General features: G+C 56.9%; 1 protein-coding gene across 1 annotated transcript; it reads right to left on the bottom strand.

Annotated features, from left to right (window-relative positions):
* Positions 1–7,718: 7,718 nt before the first annotated feature.
* On the bottom strand, positions 7,719–21,503 carry LOC111152799 (tubulin beta-3 chain). The gene is made up of 7 exons (XM_022511442.1): positions 19,842–21,503; positions 18,250–18,449; positions 16,687–16,820; positions 16,502–16,612; positions 10,217–10,325; positions 9,564–9,674; positions 7,719–8,816 (listed from the first exon to the last, which is right to left on the bottom strand). The coding sequence occupies exons 1-7, from the start codon at positions 20,789–20,791 to the stop codon at positions 7,741–7,743; spliced, it is 2,691 nt and encodes an 896-aa protein (XP_022367150.1). The 5' UTR covers positions 20,792–21,503; the 3' UTR covers positions 7,719–7,740.
* Positions 21,504–24,068: the final 2,565 nt, after the last annotated feature.

Here is a 24,068-nt window from a genome sequence, read left to right as displayed (position 1 = left end):
CCGCCCCGCCGCCCTCGCTACATTGTATCGGCCCCGCCGCCCGCTGCTGCCGCCTGCGGCCCGGAGGCTCATGGCAAGCGAGCCCCGGAGGCTGCGCGCCCCGCCCTCGCGCGCTGGCGGCCTCCGCGTCCCCCTCCGGGAAATGGGTGACGCTTCCTCCCGCCTGTTCAGGACGGCATGGCGGATACCACATTTTCTATGTTTTCTGTAATCATAGAAGCCGTGTTCTAGTAGAAACCACAATACTTAAGGGGAAAAACGGCTGGGGTGTCTGGGGGGCTCAGTGGGTTGAGCGTCCGCCTTGGGCTCTGGTCGTGATCCCGGGGTCCTGGGATGGAGTCCCGCGTCAGCTCCCCGCTCGGTGGGGGCTTGCTTCTCCCTCGGCCTGTGATGTTCCGCCTGCTTGCCCTCTCTCCGTGTGTGTGTCTCTCTCTCAAGTAAAATAAACACAATATTTTTAAAAGGGGGGAGGGGAATGGTGATATTTAATTTCTTATTAAAAAGCTCAATGGTGGGGCGCCTGGGTGGCTCAGTGGGTTAAGCCGCTGCCTTCGGCTCAGGTCATGATCTCATGGTCCTGGGATCGAGCCCCGCATCGGGCTCTCTGCTCGGCAGGGAGCCTGCTTCCTCCTCTCTCTCTGCCTGCCTCTCTGCCTGCTTGTGATCTCTGTCTGTCAAATAAATAAATTTTAAAAAAATTATAAAAAAAAAAAAAAAGCCCAATGGTGGGGCATCTGGGTGGCTCAGTGGGGTTAAAGCCTCTGCCTTCGGCTCAGGTCATGGTGTCGGGGTCCTAGAATCGAGCCCTGCATCAGGCTTTCTGCTGGGCGGGGAGCCTGCTTCCCCTTTTTTTTTCTCTGCCTGCCTCTCTGCCGAATTTTGATCTCTGTCTGATAAATAAATAAAATCTTTTTTTAAAAAAAAGAAAAAAGAAAAAAAAAGTAAAAGCCCAGTGGTTGAGGGGAAAGAAAGGGAAGAGGGAATCACTGTGCAGACAGCAGCTGCTGGGGCTCACCTGCACGGCCTTGTGTGGTATTCACAGCTGGTGAGGAAGGGATGGGTGGTCATTCTATCGCATTTTACAGAGGAGGAAACTGAGGCACGGTCAGTTTCGGGGAAGGCTCAGTGGAAGATGGGTTGGGGGATGTTGGAGAAGCCTGTGTCTGAAGTAGCTGGTACTATTAGTGCTTCCCAGGTGTGCTATGACCCGCTGTGTTTCTCTCCTAGACCTTACCACTGCCTGATGTCCTCTGCCCCACACAGTCCTACTCGTTGTCTGTCTCCACCACCACCCCTCTCCCCACCAGAAACCAAGGGCTCACATAGGACTTCTGTTTCCTCTCTTCACTGTTTCTTGCCTAGAACAGTGCCTGCACAGAGTCAGTGCTTAGTTACAAGGACTAAGGAGGGGATAAATCCCTGGGTGAAGCCAGCCCTGAGAGGCAGAAGGTTTCACCTGGCAGGTGTCCCACTCCCCAGATGTGCGTTAGCACCAACGGCTAAACCAAGCCAGTATCTGCTGCCCCAGGACACAGTGGTAAGAAGACAGATAAGGCCCCAGCCCTTGAGGAGCCACACAGACGGTACACAAAGACGGAAGTTAATAAGAGATGTGATGAGCACTAAGAAAGAAAGAAACAGGGTGACAAGGTCATGGGCAAGTACAGGGGAGGAGGACACCAGGCTCAGGCTGAGACCCAAAGGGTAAGAAGATGAGAACGACAGAAGAGCTGTGGGAAAGCATCCAGAGGGAAAGCACGAGTGTGAGACCCTTGAGGAACAGAAAGCAGGCCATTGTGGCCAGAGTTTAGTAAAAGTGGAAGGCTGGTGAAAGATGAAGTGAGAGGCAAAGCTGTAGTGTTTGTAAACACATTGTCTTTTTTTTTTTTTTTAAGATTTATTTATTTATTTGACAGAGATCACAAGTAGGCAGAGAGGCAGGCAGAGAGAGAGGAAGAAGCAGGCTCCTTCGGAGCAGAGAGTCCAATGTGGGACTCGATCCCAGGACCCTGAGATCATGAACTGAGCCAAAGGCAGAGGCTTAACTCACGGAGCCACCCAGGCGCCCCAACGCATTGGCTTTGATTTGTGCCAAGATGGAGCCACTGGAAGATTTAGTGAAGTCTAATGGAGGTACAAGAAACTGCACGTGTGTAAGTGTACAACCTAATAAGTTTTGACATGTGCGTACACCTGAGAAACTGTGACAAAGATTGTCAACTTAGCCATCATCCTCAAATGTTTCCCAGGCCTTCTGCAATCCTCCCTCCCTGTTCCCAACTCCAGCCCCAGGCAACCACAGATCTGTTTGGGGTCAGTGCGTTGTACTGCATTCCAGAATTTTCTAAAGATGGGATCTTATCGTATATACTCTTCTTTAGTTTGGCTTCTTTTATTCAGAATGATATTCTGAGACTCCTTTTGTAGCAGGTGTCAGGTGTCAGCTTATTCTCATTGCCAAGTAGGATTCCATGGTGCGGATAGACCACAGTTGGTTTATCCATTCACGTCTGACGAACAAACATCACTGCTGTTTTCAGCGTTTGCTATGACAAAGCGAGCTGCTATAAACATTTGTGTGTAACTCTGTGTAGAGATACACTTTAATTTCTCCTTGCTAAATACTTAGGAGTAGAACAGCTGGATTATATGGTAAGAGTGTGTTTAACTTCCTAGGGATCTGGAAAGCTTTCTCCCATGGTCATCGTGCTGTCTCACGTTCCCATTGGCACGAACACTGTGGTCCCTCCGTGTCCTCACACACATTTGATGTCATCAGTCGATCTCTCTACTGGAGGATTCGAACAGAGTAGTGGCGTTATTTGTTTTTTAATTTTATTTTATTGGGGCCCCTGGGCGGTTTAGTGGGTTAAGCATCTGCCTTTGGCTCAGGTCATGATCCCGGGGTTCCGGGATCAAGCCCCATGTCGGGCTCCCTGCTCATCAGGGAGCCTGCTTCTCCCTCTCCCCTCTGCTTGTGCTCTCTCTCAAATAAATAAATAAAATCTTTAAAAACTTTATTTTAGGGGCACCTGGGTGGCTCAGTGGGTTAAACCTCTGCCTTCAGCTCAGGTCATGATCCCGGGGTCCTGGGGTCGAGCCCTGCATCTGGCTCTCTGCTCTGTAGGGAGCCTGCTTCCTCCTCTCTCTCTGCCTGCCTCTCTGTCTACTTGTGATCTCTCTCTCTCTCTGTCAAATAAATCAAATAAATAAAATCTTTAAAAATAATAATAATAGGGGCGCCTGGGTGGATCAGTGGGTTAAGCCACTGCCTTCAGCTCGGGTCATGATCTCAGGGTCCTGGGATCGAGCCCCGCATCGGGCTCTCTGCTCAGCGGAAAGCCTGCTTCCCTTCCTCTCTCTCTGCCTGCCTCTCTGCCTACTTGTGATCTCTCTCTGTCAAATAAATAAATAAAATCTTTAAAAAATAATAATAATAATAATAATAAAACTTTATTTTATTGTGGTAAGGACACATTTATCATGAGATCTACACTCTTAACAGATTTTTAAGTATACCATATAGCATTGCTAACTATAGGCACAGTTTTGTATGGTAGATCTCTAGAACTTATTCATCCTGCATAACTGAAATGGTACTAGTTGATGAGCAGTTCCTCCCTGCCCCCTGTCCCTAGAAACCACCATCCTGCTCTTTGCTTCTAGGAGTCTGACTGTTTGGGATAACTCACATGAATGCAATCATGCAACGTTTGTCTTTCTGAGTCTGGCTCATTTCACTAGCATCATGTCCTTGAGGTTCATCCATGTGTGTGGGATTTTCTTCTGTCCTAAGGCTGAGAACATCCCACTGTATATACCAATGAGCCTTTATCCGTTAATCTGTCAACACACATTTGGTTTGTTTCCAAAACTCGGCTATTGTAAATACTGCTGCAAAGAACATGGGAGTGTTAATATCTCTTTGAAATCCTGGTGTCAATTATTTTATTTCTTATTATTTTTTAAAGATTTTATGTATTTATTTGACAGAAAGAGAGCACAAGCAGGGGAGCGGCAGGCAGAGGGAGAGGGAGAAGCAGACTCCCCGCTGAGCAGGGAGCCTGACGAGGGATTTGATTCCAGGATGCCAGCATCATGACCTGAGCCAAAGGCAGAGCCCCCCAGGCATCCCTGATGTCAATTATTTTAGATAAATACCCAGAAGGGGGATTGTTGGATCATATAATAGCTCTAGTTTTAAGCTTTTGAGTAACCTCCATACTGTTCTCATAGTAGCTGCACATTTTGCATTCCCATAGACAAAGGTCAAAGGTTCCAGTCTCTCAACATCATTACCAACACTTGTCTTTTGTTTTTCTGGCAACAGCCATCCTAACAGGTGTGAAATGGTATTTCATTGTGATTTTGATTTGCGTTTCCCTGGTGATTAGTAACATTGAGCATCTTTTTAAAAAGTTTGTTTGTTTTAGTAACCTCTACCCCTGGCGTGGGGCTCAAACTCAAAACCCCAAGGGGTGGAGGAAGGGTGACGATTCAGCCCCCAACCTCTTCCATTCAAACTGTAGCCCTGACACTGGCAGCTGGACAACCTGGGGGCAGTTTCACTTGCCTCCTGCCTCAGTTTCTTCATCTGTAAGTGCCTGCTTCCTAGGGCCATATAAGGAGCAAGCAAGGGGGTGAAGAGCTCGAGACCACCTGGCGTGGTCTCCCAGAAAAGGCCCAGCTTCAGGCTTGCTGGGGTCCCTCGGCTAGGATTACTGGATCTAGCAATGGAGGCATAATCGCTTACTATAATCATGCCCCCAAGTGGAATGTCATTTGTTGTTTCTCCGAACTTCCTATTTACCTGGGCACCGTGTATTTGCTCTGGCAGCCCTACCCGGGCATGAAGTCGTCTCCTAAACCCTGAGCACTGCCTGCAGAGGACCAGGCAGAGGGTCAGGCAGAGCTGAAGAAGGCTGGGAGTGTGCCCAGGTCTGGACACCCCCGGCCCTTCACCTAGGCTGAAGTGGACAGGTGGAGCTGGGGACGAACCAGCCAATGAAGCCACTGTCCTGAATGCCAGCCGGATGTGCAGCCCACGCTGGATGGTGCTGGGCTGAGCAGAGCCCTGTGAAAAGGTTCAAGCAAGCCTGAGCAGCCACCGAGCTGGCCTCTCCCACCCCCTCCTGCCCTGCATCTCTGCAAACAAACTTCTTTGGCTAACATGAATGGATCCATTTAAGAGCAGACTTCATGGCCTTTACTATGGGCCACATGCTGTTCTAGCCACTCCCCACATGTTTCTATTTTTAGCTGGTGCATAACAAAAAACCACTCTGAAATTCAATGTCATAAAGCAGCTGCCATTTCATTAAGCTTAGGGCTATTGTGGGTCAGGAACCCTTGTAATGCAAAGGGCTGATTTGGGTCGGCCCCTCCTATGTCCAATGTCCGATGTCCGAGATGGAGGGAATGACAACTGACTGGTGGAAAACAGCAAAGATCTAAGTTCCTCCTCAGAAGAAGGTACAGCTGGGGCGGGGGTGGAGCTGGGTGACTCAGTCGATCAAGGGACTGCCATCCGCTCAGGTCTTGATCCTGGAGTCCTGTGTGGGGCTCCCTGCTCTTCCCCCTCTCCTGCCCCTCCCCTTGATCATGCGCTATCTCTCACTGTCTGTCAAATAAATAGATAAAAACTTTAAAAAAGAAAAAGAAAGTACAGCTGGAGGTTCATGAGGGAAAACCACCTGGCAGAGAGGGGTTAGGCTGGGAAAGAAAGCTTGAAACCCCTGCTACAGAAGAACTCTGGCGGGGGGCAGCAGGGATAGGCTGGGGGGCAGCAGGGATGGGCTGGAGGCAGCTGAGATGAACTCTGGGGGGCAGCAGGGATGGGCTGGGGTCTGGAAATGCTGGGCTCCCACCCCTTTACCTCCTCACATCCCCACCAAAACAGTCCCCACCAAAATGCATACCACACACTTGTATTAAGTTGGGCTGTGGGCCTTGGGAGGAGAAGTGAGGGGACTGGCCTGAAAACCAACTCCACAAAGGCAGGGTGACCCAGGGAGGCCAGGCTCATGTGAATTGTGGTGGGGGGTCAGTGGTCAGGAGGGAAGTACGCTTCTTGGCCATTTCTGGCCCCATGGATAGGGCTGGACACTTAGCTGTGCCACTTGCCAGCTGACAAACACCCTCCCTTCTCTGAGCCTCCATTTCTCAGCCTGAAAGACGTGCACCTCATAGCATCATCATGAGGGTTAAGCGAAGTGCGTGTGTTGAGCTCTCACAAGAAGGCCTGGGAAGACAGAGGACCTGGGGCCCAGGAGCAACATCTGTGAGTGTCATGGGCCAGACAGAATTTTGTCAACACTGAGCAGGTGTCTCAACTCTTCTGGGGCCTGGAAGCCTTGAGCGCCTGGGCGGTGGACACCCCTGCCCGCCACCGTGTGGAGGACAGCAGCCCAGTGAGGCCTTGGGGGGCCCTCACTGCCTAGGAAGCAGCAGGCACTTCTGCTGCTTCCTAGGCAGTGAGGACCCAGCTGCTGTGGCCCAGAGCAGCGCACAGATCCCCACTCTCCATATGGCCATGTCAGTCACAGACACTGTGGCCTGGCCAGTGCATGTGTGGGGTGGGGGGACACTCTTCTGGGGGTAGCGAGCAAGTGTGGCCAGGCACACAGCAGGCCCCCAGAGCATCGGCCTTTAGAATGTGCTTCTCCACTACTCGGGGACCCCAGAGGCCCAGCCTGTGTCAGGAAGAGAGCCCAAGACTTGCACCCTGTTGGGGGCTTCAGTTTCCTAGCCTGCCTCAGGGCCAGTGGTCTCCTTGGCTTTCCTTCTTCTGCAAAGACGGGCCAGGCACCAGTGTGCCACCGGCACTGAAGCCGCTTTGACGTCCCAGGTGGAGCTAGGCTGGAGGAAACCCCTGGCTTCCAGGGACTGGGTGTGGGAAGGCAAATGGAGCCAGAGCTGGGCTCTGTGGTGGGCCCCTTCCAGGCGCCCGTGCCGTCGGACACAGGATTGCCACCAGGGGGCGCATGAGGCCAGCACAGGGCTCCCTGCCAGGAGAGTGGGAGTGGGGGTGAGGCCTGGGTGCAGTGGCCACAGCTCACTGACCCCCACCAACCCCTTCCCAAGGGCCCAAGACTGAAGTCTCCAACATACCACACTTTTCTGCGGAGTGTTCAACGTCCTCCCTTCCCACCTCTGGTTCGGGTGTCTGGCGGCTCGCCAGAGGAAAGCTCTGGAGCGCGGGCCTCCCCGTCGGAGACGAGGGAGCGTGGCCCATCTCCAGGACTCTGCCTCCGGAAGCTCCCAGCTGCTGAGCCTTCAGAACCTACAGGCTCTCCGCACAGGCCAGCCCCAGCCAGCGGCCTGGGAGACAACGGCCCTTTCCTGCCCTGGGCCTCCCTGTCAGCCCCTCCTCCCACCTCAAGACCCAACTTTCTAGAATAAAAAGAAATCTCCAGCACCAGGCAGGGATATCTGACAGCAATAAATTTATTAAGTATCCCCCCGCCCCAAAATAAAAACACAAACCAGTAAAAAAGAAAAGAAAAGAAAACCAAACGAACCATAAAATAGGCCTGGAGCTGACAGGAAAGCAGACACAGAAGTGGACCTGACCTATGATGAGAAGAGGGACTCACGTGGGGTGGGGATGCAGTAAATACGGGGAACCCTAGGGTGCCGCGGCCGGAGCTGGCGGGGGCGAGGCTGGGGTGGTGTTAATGGCGACATGGCTCTGGGGTCAGGCCTCCGGGACCACAGCCTGGCTCTGGCCCTCTAGCCGCCTCATTTGGGGCCCTGAGCCTCAGACTCCTCCTCGTCGTCTTCGTACATCTCGCCCTCCTCCTCGGCCGTGGCATCCTGGTACTGCTGGTACTCGGACACCAGGTCGTTCATGTTGCTCTCGGCCTCGGTGAACTCCATCTCGTCCATGCCCTCGCCCGTGTACCAGTGCAGGAAGGCCTTGCGCCGGAACATGGCGGTGAACTGCTCCGAGATGCGTTTGAACAGCTCCTGGATGGCCGTGCTGTTGCCGATGAAGGTGGAGGACATCTTGAGCCCCCGGGGCGGGATGTCGCACACAGCCACCTTCACGTTGTTGGGGATCCATTCCACGAAGTAGCTGCTGTTCTTGCTCTGGATGGCCAGCATCTGCTCGTCCACCTCCTTCATGGACATGCGGCCGCGGAAGACGGTGGCCACGGTCAGGTAGCGGCCGTGGCGGGGGTCGCAGGCGGCCATCATGTTCTTGGCGTCGAACATCTGCTGGGTGAGCTCGGGCACCGTGAGCGCGCGGTACTGCTGGCTGCCGCGGGCAGTGAGCGGGGCGAAGCCGGGCATGAAGAAGTGCAGGCGGGGGAAGGGCACCATGTTCACGGCCAGCTTGCGCAGGTCGGCATTGAGCTGGCCAGGGAAGCGGAGGGAGGTGGTGACGCCGCTCATGGTGGCCGACACCAGGTGGTTGAGGTCGCCGTAGGTGGGCGTGGCCAGCTTGAGGGTGCGGAAGCAGATGTCATACAGGGCCTCGTTGTCGATGCAGTAGGTCTCGTCCGTGTTCTCCACCAGCTGGTGGATGGACAGAGTGGCGTTGTAGGGCTCCACCACCGTGTCCGACACCTTGGGCGAAGGCACCACGCTGAAGGTGTTCATGATGCGGTCCGGGTACTCCTCCCGCACCTTGCTGATGAGCAGCGTGCCCATGCCGGAGCCTGTACCCCCGCCCAGCGAGTGGGTCAGCTGGAAGCCCTGCAGGCAGTCGCAATTCTCACACTCCTTCCGCACCACGTCCAGGACGGAGTCCACCAGCTCGGCGCCCTCCGTGTAGTGCCCCTTGGCCCAGTTGTTGCCGGCTCCGCTCTGACCTGTGGGGGTCAGGGGGGTGGCAGGAGGGTGACACAGACTAGTTAGACCTACAGCGGCCAACTGAGCAGCCCATCCCAGAGAGCAACCATGGAATCTCTGTGTCTGCTTCCTGTCTGGAAAGTGGGGGTGCCCGCATCGCCTCACTCCCTCCATGGCCCTCCACGCCCACCATGATGTGTGTTGGGGACCCCACTGCCTGGTGCCCTAAGGTACCAGGGCTCTAGACAGGAATTGAGAAGCTGGAGGGGCACCTCCTGCTTTGCCTCCCTGGGGGGGAGGTTCTGGGTGAGTCGTTCAGTCCTCCCCTCCAGCCTCTGGTTGGCCATGCTGGAAGCATCAGCTAGAGCCCCCAAAACCCCAGAATCCCTTGCAGCGTGGGGTCTAATGTGGATTGGTGCCCATCAATTGGGGTGCCAAGCTTCAGAAGACAGAACTGGGGTGAGGCCCTCCTGATCACAGCAATGCTTCATGCCTGTGAACTTGAGCCCTCTGGACCCCGATGCCCGTCTGCCAGCTCTGTGATGGTCCTATAAACTTAGCTCTCTGTCTCACCCATCATTCTGCTTGAAACACCAAATGGTTTCTATTCCCCACGCAGAGCCCTTTCTCTGTGCCACTCCAAATGCAAAATGGGAAGGTCAGTTCTGTCCTGTTCAGGGGTGACTCTGCCCTGTTGTTTCTGCTGATCTTATTTGCCTGTGATGCTTTATTGGTCTGCATCAGAGTGTGAGACAAGGGAAACTTACCGAAGATGAAGTTGTCAGGCCTGAAAAGGTGTCCAAAGGCACCAGACCGGACGCTGTCCATGGTTCCGGGCTCAAGGTCCACTAGAATGGCCCGAGGCACATACTTATGAGCTGAGGAGAAAGGGGTGGGTTATGTGGGTCACAGAGGGTCAGGGGCTCCTCCTGACCTCTAAATCCTGCCCTGGCCTGCCAGAGTCAGGCTGTCACCATAGGTGCTCAGACTCCGGGGTCAGAGAGGCTGGAACCATGTGTGAAGTTGGGATCTTGGTCAACCCCCAGCCATCCAGGACTGCGAACTACACTGACAGGGGCAGGTTAATATTTCTCCAGTTCACTATGGACATCATCTTATGCCAGCAGCCAAGTGGCCCCTGCTGGACCCTCCCATGGACTTCTGAGGAGCCTCCAGGACCCTGCCCAGCCCTGTCCGTCCCCGAGACTATGCAAGTGTCAAGGGAGGATCCCAGATATTTGAATCTCACTACGGTGGCAGTTTCTAGGGCTCCCCATATTTGTTTTGTGAGTCTCGGGTCATACCTGCCGAACCACTGATAGGAGGGCAGAGATGCTGAGACCCGCAGTCCCAGCGCCCTCCCCCCACCCTCCCAGACCAAGCGCAGGGACGGGGGGGGGGGGGGGGGGGGGCGGCTCACAAGAGGCCTCGTTGTAGTAGACGCTGATGCGCTCCAGCTGGAGGTCCGAGTCCCCCACATAGTTGCCGCTGGGGTCTATCCCGTGCTCGTCACTGATGACCTCCCAGAACTGCAGGGGGGAGAGGAAGGGTCGGCAGGTGCTTATGAACCCCACCAGGCCCTTTCCCGGCCAGGGCCTCAGCCATGTCTGTTAAATTAGGGGCCTGGACTCAAATCTTGCACTAGCCCCTTTGAGTGACTTCAGACCTAGGCCCCCCAGACTCAGCTCTGCACTCACTACCCAGAAGCCCTGCTCAGTCCATTCCTCCATGAGGCGTTAGTAGTCAACAACCTCTAGGGGTGGTTTTCTTTATTCTCTCTTCTCAGACAAAGGAACCACGGCACAGAGAAGGCAAAGAGCAGCCTATAGTAAGTGACAGAGACGAGACAGAGTCTGGGATACACGTGCCCCTTAGTGTCAGGGCAAAGGATGCTCAGAGACAGGGTCTGGCACATCATCAGCCTCAGCCAACGGGAACCACAGGGGCCCTGAATGGGGAATGACTTGCCTGGTTCTCCCAGCCTGTCTGTGAAGAGCTGGCCCAGCCCAAGCTCCCAGGGTTCACTCTGGCCACTGCCTGCTGCCACTCACCCTCTCCCCCTTGAGCTGGAACCCATAGTGCTTCTCAAAATCTGCTCCCAGGGCACAAAAGCACAGAGCAGGGCCCACATTCAGGAGCTGTGCCACCTTTTCCCAGCCATGTGACCCTTTGCAGGTCCTTTAGACTCTCTGTGCCTCAGGGTCCTCATCTGTTCATAGGCCTGATGGGGAAAATGGTCTTTGTGGGAACAAAGCCAGTAAATCGTGCAAAGCATGTGAATGGGCTCATATATGTCAGCACACAAAGCCACATCCCCTGGGTGAAGGGAAGGCTGCACAGAGCTTGGCCCTCACCCCAAGGACATTTCCAAGCCATGTGGAACACAGTGGGCCCATGCAGAGAGGGTCATTAGTCATACACAGTGTGACTTCCCAGGGCCCCTCCCCTTTGCTCCTCAGGGTTGGAGTGACTTTCAGAAGATGAATGGTATGAAGGCCTGGAGAAGTAACAGACCCTTACACGGGAGTCATGTGCCCATAAAAGACAGCTCAGTGAGAAATGCAGTTAGAACCCAGTCTGCACATGTTTATCTCTATATAGATGTCTAACAGGCCCAGAGGTATCTGCTCCAGGGAACTGGGCCTGGGAATGTGGGTCTGGGTTAGGGAAAATTCTTCTGACTATATATCCTTTGGCTCTTTTGGAATTGTCCCATGTTAGTTTCTAAACAACAAAAGATTAGTTAGAAAATATATATATTTTTTAAAAATTTTATGTATTTATTTGGCAGACAGAGATCACAAGTAGGCAGAGAGACAGGCAGAGAGAGAGAGAGAGGAGGAAGCAGGCTCCCTGCCGAGCAAAGAGCCCGATGTGGGGCTCGATCCCAGAACTCTGGGATCATGACCTGAGCCGAAGGCAGAGGCTTTAACCCACTGAGCCACCCAGGTGCCCCGGAAAATATTTTTTAAAACTCTGATAATTAGGGACGCCTGGGTGATTCAGTCATTTAAGTGTCTGCCTTCGGCTCCAGTCCTGATCCCAGGGTCCTGGGATTGAGCCCTCGTTGGGCTCCCTGCTCATTGGGGAGTCTGCTTCTCTCTCTGTCTCTGAACTTTCCGCCTGCTAGTGCTCTCTTTCGCTCTCTCTCTTTCAAATGAATAAATAAGAAATTTTTTTAAATAAATAAATTATTAAATTCTGATAATCACAGACAGTGTTACCATTATTATAAAACATGCAGGAAAGTCTTGGTGTTCATCCAGAGAGTCTGTTACCAGAGGTTGTCCCTCAGTGAGGGGAGGGCTGGATTTACGCCCCATTTTGTCATCGTTAACTGTTCTTTTTACATTGTGTGTGTTAATGTTGTAATTAGAGGGGCACCTGGGTGGCTCAGTGGGTTAAGGCCTCTGCCTTCAGCTCAGGTCATGATCCCAGGGTTCTGGGATGAAGCCCCACATCAGGCTCTCTGCTCAGCAGGGGCCTGTCCCCCCCACCCCACCCCCCCGGCCTGCCTCTCTGCCTACTTGTGATCTCTGTCTGTCAAATAAATAAATAAAATCTTAAAAAATTTTTTTTTTAATTTTGTAATTAGGAAAAAAAAAAAAACCACACACACAAAAATGTCACTGAGGCCTTTGGGGCCTGATCCGAGCTGCTGACCACTGTGTGGATCTCCTTGGCCCCCCTCAGCCCGAGGCCTGCATGAAGGCAGGAGCCAGAGCCTTGGTCCCCAGAGCTCTGAGACACCCCAGACTTCTGGTTTCAGGGACACCACAGCCCCTGCAGAGGACCGGGAGGGAGACAGCTGGGCATCGTCCCGCCAATACATCTGCAGAGAGTTATCAGAAATGCATCTCTGTAAATCATGGTCTTCCAGGAGGTGATGGGCCAGAACCCAGCACCGTCAGGGTGGACCACTGGCTCCCTCTCCTGGGACCTCAGTTTTCCCATTTGTAAAGTGGACATAATAATAGTACCCACATTAAGGGGTCAGCACAAGGCCTGATGCATTCAGCAAATGGTGGCTTCATTGAGTTAGAAGGTTAGATGCTATTTAAATCTGTAACGCCATATGCACAGATAGCAAATAAAAATGAAAGTTTTAAAAAGCCAATATACTGGGGTGCCTGGGTGGCTCAGCGTGTTAAATTTCTGCCCTCAGCTCAGGTCATGCTCCCGGGGTGCTTGGATCGAGCCCCGCATCGGGCTCCCTGCTCGGCGGGGAGCCTGCTTCCTCCCCATCTCCCTCTGCCTGCCTCTCTGCCTATTTGGTGATCTCTGTCTGTCAAATAAATAAATAAAATCTTTTAAAAAATAAAATAAAAATAAAAAGCCAATATACTAAAAAAAAATCAATATATTTTGGGACACTGTGGTGCAGTAAAATATCATCACTGATGGGAACACATCTCCGAGACACACCCTTAAGGGAAAGGCACATTGCATAATGATAAAGTAAAAAAGGGGCTCTCAAAAAGATGCTGTTTTTCTACAAAGATATACATAAGTGCACATGCACAGAAAACAGGCTGGAAGAATGGGAAACAAAATTGTCCCCCCAGGAGAGCAGGACCTGGGGGCATGAGGTGGCTAAATGGGCACTTTGGCTTTATCTGCAATGTTTCAACTTTTTAGAAGAATATATTGTTTTTGAGGTTAAAACTAACAAAAATGTGATTTAAAATAAGTATCGTATTAGTAAAAATATTATGTAATATTTAATCAATAACAAAATACAATATTGTAAATTAAGTAAGAAATAATCATGACCACAGTTGAGAAAACTGCCACATGGCGCGGGGACCTGGGCTGCTAGGTGAAACGCCCGTCGCGCCGCGCCCTTGGCGCTGTCCGTGGTGCTGATCCTTTGCCGCGTCCTCGCTCTGGGACCGGGGAGGCGTCGGCCAGGGCAAGCGGGGGGCAGCGGCTCCGCGGAGGGAGGGCTTGCAGATTCTCCGGCAGGCGTCAGACCCTTCCAAGATCTCAAAGCCTCTCCTGGGCCGGAGCACCGCGAGCGCTAACACTGACCCATTTAGGAGGCCGGTTCAAGGAAACCAGGAAATCCCTCCCCCTATTGGCGGTCAGAGCCAGGGCCCGCCCTTCCGAGGCTCCGCCCAGCGGCCGAGAAAAGGGGGCCCAGACAAAGGCTCCCGGATGGCTCTGCACCCCAGAGAAGGATGAGGTCCCGGGATTCATCCGCCTGTGGTGTGGCGGCGGTGTGGGTGTTGGGGGGGAGTCCCCGCCCATCCTAATGGATCCGCGCAGACCTAGAGTCCAGCCCTGCCCTATCCCTCCTGGGCGGTGCCTCAGCTTCCGGGAGCAACCCATGGGGGAAGGGCGGTCCCCTATGTCACCGGATCTCAGTGAGGTGATGGGTCTGAACACCAGGCACCGTGCTCAATACTCAGAGGTCCATTGTCACGAGCGTAATGCCGGCAAGCTACCGCTCAGGAGAGGTGACCTCTCGCCTGGCCCCAGTCGTCCTGACCTCTCTCTATCCCCCACAGCCAGGCCCCTCCCTAGAGCAGGGGCTGGGCTGGGCCAGGCTCGCAGCGGCCCCAGCCCACCCATCAGCTGCAGCTGGTGCTGAGAAGGAAAAGTTTGCCCGCTCCCCTCACCAGGGAGCCCACAGCCACGATGGGATCAGAAAACAGAAATGGTCAATGAACAACCTGTCCACAGGGCAGATGGCAGCATCTGCTGGGCCCGCAAGTTACCTACATGGGGCCTGGCACAGGGGCTTGGAGAACTTTTTGAGTTTGGTCTCTGGAGACTTCAAAGGACAAGGAGGACAGAAGGAAACAGCTCAACTGCTGTCACTGGTCACCAAAAAAGGCAGTGGTGAAAAGAAAGAAACAATTCCTCTCCCCACAAAATCCACCTCTCTCTGGTTTGAATTGTTAGAAAGGACCAGATACTAATTTTTAAAACAACATAAAGTAAGAAAATCAACCCAAAAAGAATAAAAAATGATGAGCAAACCCAGGAGGCCACACCTCTAAGAAGTAGGAAAAAATCTCAGCCAAGGACACTTGTCCAGCACTCAGGCTACTGACTGCCCTCCTCCCTCCCCTTCTGCCACCCCCTGTGCCCTCCCCCCACCCCAGTTACAGCTCCAGGTGTGGACTTGCCTTTGGTTGGTGTGCATCTGTCCCAGCCATACAGAGGAAGGGTGTATAACCAGATCACCACTCCCCCAGGCTCAGGCAGAACTCAGGGATGCCCGCCCTCCCCCCAGTGACCCCTGGCCCTCCAAGGAGCAGATGTTCAGGGCAGGCCTGGCCCCTGTGGCCACATTAATGAGCCCTCCGCCCCTCCCACCTGGCTAGGGCAGCTGTCAGTGACTGCCCCAGGAGTCCCGATTTGATTTGAGACCACCATCCCCCAGGCTTCCCCTCTCCCAGCCCCCTTCCTGGAGGCAGGCACAGCTGTTTCTTCGGGGGATTAGGGAGTCTCCTCGGTGCCCCCCCCCTCCACCCCATCCAAGTGGCCTCCACCCTACACAAGAAGTTGCAATTTACATGTCAGCCACGAGGCTGCCCCATCCCGGTTGTAATTAGCTTTTTGTTCTTTCCTGGTTTCCATAGCAACAGCCTCCAGAGGAGCCCCTTCCGAGGCCCCTTCCCCTTCAAGTCCTGGCTCCTCCCACTGCCTCCTTTGGGAAACCCGCCCTGCACCACTCCCACCCTGCGTCCCTGGCCTTGGTCCTGACAAAGACACCCCCATTCCCCTGTTTTGTTCTGCGGGGTGCCCCGTGGGCAGCAGGCCCCACCCACCTAGCCTGAGCCCAGGGCTGGATGTCTGACGGTGGCGTGGCTCTCTCTCGCACTGGCTGTGTGACCTTGGGCAAGGGACAGTCTGCCTGAATTTGGGGACGTGACACCTGTCTCCTAGGTTCCAGTGAGGATTGTACCACCTCCTCTTCCCACATCTGCGAGGTGGACTAACAATGGAGGGGAGGAGCCCGGTGGTGATGCCGCTGTCCATCCCAGGAGCCGGGCTTTGTTCCTACGTCCCACCCCCAGACTCCACAGTCCCTGGGCGGGTGCTGTCCAAACCCGGCGGAGGTCTTTGCCCAGGCTTGGCTGAGCTGAGGGAGAGTCCACTTCTGGACCAAGGTCACCCCGAGTCTGGCCCCAACCCCTCCTCCAACAAAGGAATAGGGTGGGGTCAGGAAGCTGAGGAGGGGGACAGCGAGGGTGGGGGCATGGGGACGGCTTTGGCCGCTTGGAGGACATCCTGTTCCTGGGGAGAGCAGGAGCACGGCAGACAGAATCATTTTTCGGCTTTGAAGGGGACGTCCCACCCAAACATGCCCACCCCACCCATCTCGCTCAAGGCTGAATTGCGACCCCAAAGAAAGGGGCCACGCCCAGGCCGTCCCCGCAGCGGCAGCCGCTGTGGATGGAGCTCAGCCGCAGACGTGCGCTGCGCTCCCGCAGGCCTGAGATAACCCGGGCAGGGCCAGAAAGAAGACTGTGTGGACGTGGCAGGGCAGGGATCCCGGCGCCCCGGCCGCCGGGCCCGACTCGTCCCTTTGTTCCTGGCTTCGCAGTCGCAAGCGCCGCTTGGGGTGCGGCTCCTCCCTGCTTCCCTCCCTCGGGGGCCCCGGCTCTGGGTGGGAAGGCGGGCTGCGCGCCGGGGTCCGGGCCGGGAGTCTGGGGCTGGGGCCGGGGGGTGCGGGGGCGGCGCGCGTCCTCACCTTGGCCCCGATCTGGTTGCCGCACTGGCCGGCCTGGATGTGCACGATCTCCCTCATGCTCGGTGCGTGTGGCGGGCGGCTGCGGGACACGCGCGGACGGGCCGGGGCTGGCTGCGGAGGGTCAGCCGCCCCCGCCGCCCGCTCTTATAGGCTGGGCCCCGCCCGCAGCGCCAGCCTGGCGTCACCGCGCGCGGCCAATCGGGGGACGCCGCCGCAGAATGCCGCACGGGCCCTGCAGCATCAGCACCGCGCATCCCGGTTCGGCTCGGCCGCGCGCTGCGGCGCTCCGCCCGCCGTCTCCGCCCGCCGCCACCGGGGTCTGGGGGCCAGCGGGGGGCGGGGGTGGGAGTCCGGGGGCCCCCCGCACACTGAAGGGAGGGGCTGGCGGGCTCCAGGGAGGACAATAGAAGCCCCTCTTGGCTCTCGGACCCCGCCCAGGCTGCCCTCTCGGGTCCTACCGCTGCGGCAGCCACAACCCACGGCTTTGCAAAGACGGTCTTTCTTCCCCACACCCGTCCAGGGACCAACCCCAGGTTCCCACCCCAAAGAGCGAGAAGGACGCCTCCCGGCTCCCTGTCTTGTGGTATGAAGGGACAAACAAGGTACTTTGAGCTCTGCTGGACCCCTTAGGGGTGGGGGAGCCAGGAAAAGGCTGCAGCAGGCGCTGAACCCTCCAGAAGAAAGCATGGGGCAGGGCTCAGAAACGCCGTGTCAGAAGGACGGTGGGTTACAATGGCGGCTCTGAGCTTCGAGGCCCTTCTCTGCAGTGGGGAATGCCACCTGCCCCTCCCCTCTCAGGGATCTGCCATGAGATTGCAAATGGACCTGGTCCGTGGGGCTGCTTTGTGCCCCTGCTAGGCACAGTGCCTGGTATGGAGCTGCTGCTCAGTGAGTACTGCTGTCAGGAATTATCCAAAGGACACCAGCCAGGCAAGGGACTGACAGGGTGGGGAATGGTGGGTAGTGATTTCTGTCTGATTCATGCCCTGGTGTCACCTGGACTCCTGGACTCTTGGTCCAAGGGAGGCCAACACAACAGGGTGACAGAGGCTAAGTAGTGAGACAGTGTGCATAAGGCGAGATGGGGGATTCCTGGGACGGGGGGCAGGGAGAGAAGGGCCCACTGGTCAGAAGAGAAAGGAGGGTATGAACTAGACTCACAGTACAGACATTACCTTACACATGCACCACACCGCTGGCTTAATATTCTACCGGGGTCAGACGTTGTAGTGAAACCACCTTATAATAAGGTCCTTCTGATATTTTAGTATCAGAACCTTCCAGGAAGGGTCGGGTCGCAGCGCATGGAGGTCCCACAAGCGGTCAGCTGGACAGGCCTGTGGTGTGCCTGTGTCTAGACTGCGCTCAGGAGTGCATTGACAGGGTGTGGCTGTGCATAAGCCCCTTTCCCCCCCACCCTGAGCTCTCCAGTTCGACTAGTCTAGAAATGGGTCTTTTGTTCTCAAGAGACACCCCTCCCCCACAACGTGTCCATGATGCAGCTTTCTGTGGTTGGCTTCCGGCTGCCTGGGGCCCCTCCCTGTCCCCCGCTCAGGGGTCCTTGGTAAGCATTTGGCTCTTCCCCGAAACTGGCTGCGCCTCCCCATCCAAGCAAAGGAAGAACCTTTGCAGCACCCTGTTGGCCAAGCCCCATTACCCACAGGCCCCATCTGCGTGATGGCGTCGGGCCAGGCCACCTCTCTCTCCATCCCCAGAGGACTCTGGTGCCAGGTTCAAGGCTGACTCACTATCTTGTCTCCCAGCAAAGGCTGGCCCTGCCGGGAACCAGCGCCTGGCCTCAAGGCCAGCAGCTTGGGCTGAAGCTACCAGCAGGGTGGGGCCTGGCTGGGGCAGAGTGAGGGTGGCTGCCCGTGGCTGCCGAAGGCTTGAGGCATTACCAGCCCTGCCTTCAAATTGGCTGATGCCATCACCCTCGCCACCGCCGAACCTGCATCAGGAAGGGGGTCAGCTGTAGGCTCAGCACCTGTGGAGGAAACCAGGTGGGCTCCCCAGTGAGAATCCCAGGTTCGCAACAGGGAGGACCGAGGGTTGCCAATACCAGTACTCGCCCCAGATGGCCGTTCCCTTCGGGACTCGGACTCGGACAGTCCCTGGACAGCCTCACCCCACTCTGGGAGGCCTTGCTTCAAATACTTCCCCAGGGGCTATCCGGGGGGAGAGTAGACCCCAACTCCCAGCACACTCTAAACTGTGGGCAGACATGGAGGAGGGGCGGCAGGACTGGGTGTGAGAGGGGTGAGCTCAGGTTGAGGTCACACATGGGTTACGGTGGTCGTGCTCCTGCTGCAACTGAGAGCAGCCTGGACGGTCCCGGTGCTGAGTCGGGTCCCCATGGAGGTGACTGGGCCAGGGCAGCTGCTGTTTCTCACTGTAGTTGCCATGAGCTGGGGTTTCCACCATGGAGAGAAAGCTGAGACCCAGGCCCAGGGTGGGTGTGATTGGGGCCCCCACACTCTCCCCTTGGTTAGGCCTCAAGCACCCTTGGTCCTTGGGGGCTGTGGCCTCTTCACCTGGGCAGGCCTGCCATGGTGTCTGGCTGGTTTCTGGGATTCACTTCTCCCTGACCGCCACCCTCAACCCCACCCCGCCTCTCCCCCTTCCTCCTCAATCCCACCTCAAGCACTTTCTGGAAAGAGGCAAGGCAGGGGGCCATGAGTCTGCACCAAGCACAGCATTTATTACCAGACTGCTTCCCTGAGACCCTACACACTGGTCTCTGACTCAGGCCGACAGCCTCTGCCCTGGCCAGAGCAGGTGTTGGCTGGCCCGGTCCACTGGGGACAGGCAGCAGACACGGATGGGCCCCCAGCTCTCTGGTCACCACTGAGCCTTAAATCAGCACCCCCTCCACTGTAGACACGGTCCCTCGGCCTCAAACAGGAGCTCCCTGCTTCCTGGAGCAGTCCTGTGTGGCCAGTTCTTGCTGGTCGGGAAGCCCCCCTTGTGGAGGCTCTCCCGGGGACGAGTGCTCGTCCAGCACCCACCACGGACGCTTCACGTCCCAGCAGGCAGGGGCAGCAGAGGTGAGTGTGCAGAGCTTGCCTGGTCCCTGGGTGGAGGTGGAGTACTCCCAGAGTCAGCAGAGACGCGTCCAGAAGCCAGAGATCCACCTCCGGTGCCTGCGGCCCCACCATGTCTCCAGCCTCCTCCACTGTCCACAGCCACTCCTGGAGCCTGGCGTGCCTTCCTTTCTCGGGCCCCAGAGCGTCCGTGCGGCCACACCCCTGGAGATCATCTCTTCTGCCCCTTCAGGCTCACACAGGCCATGGGACCTAGCCACTGCCCTCTGCCCAGCAGCGCGGCCAGCCCACAGCCTCACCAGGAGCACAGCACCATCTCCTGCAGTGTCTTTCGGAGCTCCTGACTGCGGAAGGCATAGATGAGGGGATCGACGATGGAGTTGCAGATGATGAGGGTGAGGAAGAGGTTGAAATTCTTGAAGACGCAGCCACAGATGGGGTGTTGAGGGCAGAGGACCATGAGCGAGAGGTGCAGGAAGAAGGGGCCCCAGCAGAGGAAGAAGATGCCCAGCAGGACAGTGAGCGTAGCGGTGCCCTTGAGGCTGAAGCCCTGGCGGGCAGGGCGCTGCCTCTTGTGCAGCTGAGCGATGCGGCGGGCGTGCTGGCAGGCCCGGGCTAGCATGTGCACATACAGCCCCACCATGAGCACCAGCATGGCCACGAAGAAGCTGACGAGGCAAAGCAGCACAGCCACGTGGTTGTCGTAGGCGATGAAGAGCGCGCCAGAGAGGACGCTGGCCAGCCAGATGGCGGAGATGGCGCGCCAGGCGCGGGCCAGCGTGACGATGCTGTGGTAGCGTAGTGCGTAGAAGATGGAGATGTAGCGGTCCACAGCGATGGCGCCCAGGAAGCAGAGGCTGGACACCATGGCGCCGCACACAAGCATGTCAATGGCGTCGTCCAGCTGCTGCACCACGGTGGCCCGGGCGGCCAGGGCGCCCGCCTCCAGCAGCAGCGGCACGGCCATCTCCAGCACGTTGCTCACGCTCACCAGCAGGTCGGACATGGCCAGGCAGCAGATGAAGTAATACATGGGCGAGTGTAGGTTGCGGTTCTTGGCGATGGTGGCCACCACCAGCACGTTCTCCAGCACACTCACCAGCCCCAGGCTGAGGAAGAGCCCGTCGGGAACGGACACCTCCAGGCACTGGGGCCCCGTCTGGTTGGTAGGCGGCCTGAGCGGAGGGGTGGCTGGGGGTATGGAGTTAAGGGAGCCTAGCAGCCTCCTCTGGGGGCCCTGCACAGACATAGTCCCACTGGGGAGGAGAAAGGGGTCCTCACTCACAGGCGTCCCGCTCAGCTCATCGCCGCACCAGCAGGCGCTCGTGTCCTCCCAGACCGCCCTCACACTCGCCCTCTCCCTGTCTGTACCCACGTCCACTCGGCCATGACCCCGCTGAAGAGACCCCAGCTTCCCACCAGAGTGGTCGCTTCCCAGCCAGGACCCCAAGCCCTCAGAGACCCAGCTTCTAGTCTCTCTGAACTCCAGACCCTCAGCCCCCCTCCCTACCTCCTCTGTGGAGGTACCGTTCCTCAGGTCCAGACATACGTTTCTGGGCGGCTTGCTGTCTTACGGCTGGCCAGGCCTCCTGCTCCTCCAGGCCTGGGGTGGGCTGAGGTCCCAGAAAGAATGAACCCTTTCTGCACATCTTTCAAGTCCCTGGAGCCCCTCCCCCTGAGGGTGGCCACATGACGGGCGTGCACCCTGGACGCACGGCCGGAGAGCACCCACACTCAGCAGCCCCGCAGCACCAGTGGCAGCCAGGCGGCACCAAAGACTGGGGCTCTGGGGGACGTCTCCCGCTCACCTGTGCTCCGCCCACTGGTACTCCCAGCCCTGTGCCACTCCCAGGGGCCTCCTCTACATCTGCTCAAGGTCCCCTGCAAACTCCACCATCTCCTGGAGCCATCTCTGATCTCTGGCCACCCACCCAATGCCAGCGTACCTTGGGAACAGTCATCGGCTGTCGACCACCCCCCCCCCCCCCCCGCCTGAAGCCCTAACTCCCTACCCCATGTGAGATGCTTCCTCAGGGCAGCCCCTACCCCCTAGGACTCCCACCCAGTCCCTGGAGCCCTGAGGGAGGCTCTTGCTCTTCCTCCTCCCACGGGGGAGGGGCAGGGACAGAGCTGCCAGCCCCAGTGACCAACAGCCCCCACTTCCTCTGCAGAGAAACCACTTCAAAGGCAGCCATGGGGTGCACAGCCCAGAGGGCCTGTGGGCACCTGCTCTGGCCTCGCTCCAGGGCGCTCCTAGCACTTTCTCACTGCAGACTGGAGTTCCTCCTCTGAAGAGCAGAAGTGGGAGGGGGAACCAGACGGTTTGTGGAAGGGGGAAACCACTTGAGGCAACAAGGAAGGAGGTCAGGGCTTGGCTGAGTGGTGATGGCAGGGCTGGGAGGGCATTCTCCCTGTGACATTCCTGTTCAAGCACACTACCCCCCCCCCGCCAGGGCCAGGCAGCCACTCACGAACATTAATCATCGCTTACATCTGCATCAGCCCACAGACAAAAAGCTGTCCCTCCCCTTGTGCTTCTCGCTGAAGAACATCACACATCGAAGTACATGAACTGTAAATATGCAGGTTCGTGGGTGCCCCAACCTAACCACGGCCAGGAAAGCAACACCCAGACCCACCCAGAAAACGTTAATTGCCCCCAAACAGCTTGGGGGTCCGCCTGCCCTGGGAGCCCCTCCGTGACATCCTCGTGGCTGTGTGGAGTGGTCTTTGGTGCACAGACCCCACTGGGCGTCTTCTGTCTGTTCTGGTCCCATCTTTGGTGGACACAGGCCCCCCACTTGCACAGGGCAGCATGTAGGAATGTGGACCTGCTGGCCTGTTGCTGGCAGAGCATGAGGACCCCAGCCCGTCTCCCCACGGAGAACAGAAGACAGCCCCACACCCCACAGGCAGCAGGCACAGGATGGGCCCTACACACCAAGCTCCTTGCCCTCTGTGGACTTCACCCCTCCCATTCTCTCCTCCTGATGGAGAACCCCAAAGGGAGCAGAGGTTCCCAGGACCACGGGTGGGGGGGGGTGCCAGTCAGGGGCGGTGGTCCCAGCAGCAGTGAGGGGCTGTGTAGGCACTACTGCCATGAAGTCCAGCTGGGTCCCTGCCACATGGGTCCCAGGATTCACACCACAGCTGTCCATCACCAAGGCCCACCTTCCTGACCACCTTCCACCTCTGGGGGCAGTCTGCCAGGGCCCCCCCGATTCTGTGTCCGCACACTGCCAGGATGCGGTATCTTCAGCTCCATAAATGAGGCCTTTGAGATGGACATGCTTCCCCCACCCCTAGCCCCTGCCAGAGACTTCAAAGAGCCTGAGAACTGGACAGCCTCTGGCCAGCAACCAGTCTTCCTGCTGAGGCCTCGAGACTCCCCATCTGGTTCTGATGTGCCCGATGGGGACTTCACGGGAGGGAGACTCTCAACTTTGTGATTAGTTACGGTTATGAGGGAAATGTCTGCATGAAATCCCAGATAATCTTAAGGCCAATGATAACTTGATCTCTCATGCCCCTGGGAGGTAAGGACTGGCCACAACTGTCCAAGCAGAGACCCAGGAGCGCCAAGGACAATGCCTGGCACACACCAGGCCCGCACAATGCAAGCTCTCAATGCGTAAACGAGCTTCATGGGGCAGCTGGAGGCCGGTGAGAGAGCAGCGTCTAGCCATGGCCACACCAGCGGGTGGTTAGTGCCTGACCAGAGAGCCCAGGCCCTGCTTCCTTCACGGAGCTCCCTGAGGGCCAGCCAGCAGACAGAGTCCCAGGAGCAACCACACGGCTCCTCCTGGCTCTTGGCAGGATGCGGTCTCAATAAGGCCTGGCCCAGAGCTGGGTCACAGGGGCTGCTCTGAACTCGGGGAGGGCAACACCCTGTGTGCTCACCCTGTGGCGTCTGCGCTAAAGACCCTGGGGTAGGGTCTGACTTCACGGGAGAGAGCATAACCCGTCAGCACTCTGTCCACGGGCAGCAGGCCTGGGAGGAGCCCATTCACCCCTGCCTGGACCCTGGGGGGCCGGGCAAGCCTTTAGAGCAGATGCTCCCAGGCGAGAGCGCTGGCTGTCTGGCCATCTCCACGGAAACGGGCTGCAAGGAATGACCCAACCCTGAGCGGTCTGGCTGAGCACTGATGACATGATCACTGCTCGGGGCGGCGAGCCGCGAAGCAGGCAGTCACCACGGCCTGGCCCAGCGCTCTCTGCTGTCCTCTCTCTAGGACACTGGCTCTGCCCTGAAGGTCACCAACTCCCAGTCGTAAAAGGGCTGCTGCGACTCCGGACATACGCCCCCACGCGGGCGTACTTAAGGAGAGGCCGGGTGTCGAGCTCACCTTGCTTGCCTGCGTCCATCAGAGGACAGACCCCTTCCTGGAGGAGCCCAGCAGACCCTCGTCCTCCTGGCTGAAGCTTACCGCAGGGCACCCTCGTGGGACAAATGTGGATCTAGGACAGCCTGGGATTATGTCAGTCCTCCTCGATCCCACTCACCAAATCCAGGTACAGAGACAAGG

This window comes from Enhydra lutris, unplaced genomic scaffold (assembly GCF_002288905.1).
Source record: "Enhydra lutris kenyoni isolate GAN:26980312 unplaced genomic scaffold, ASM228890v2 scaffoldscaffold30, whole genome shotgun sequence".
Taxonomy (NCBI): Eukaryota; Metazoa; Chordata; class Mammalia; order Carnivora; family Mustelidae; genus Enhydra; species Enhydra lutris.
The sequence above is the reverse complement of the archived record's forward strand: the minus strand, read 5'-3'. Positions and strand labels throughout refer to the sequence as shown.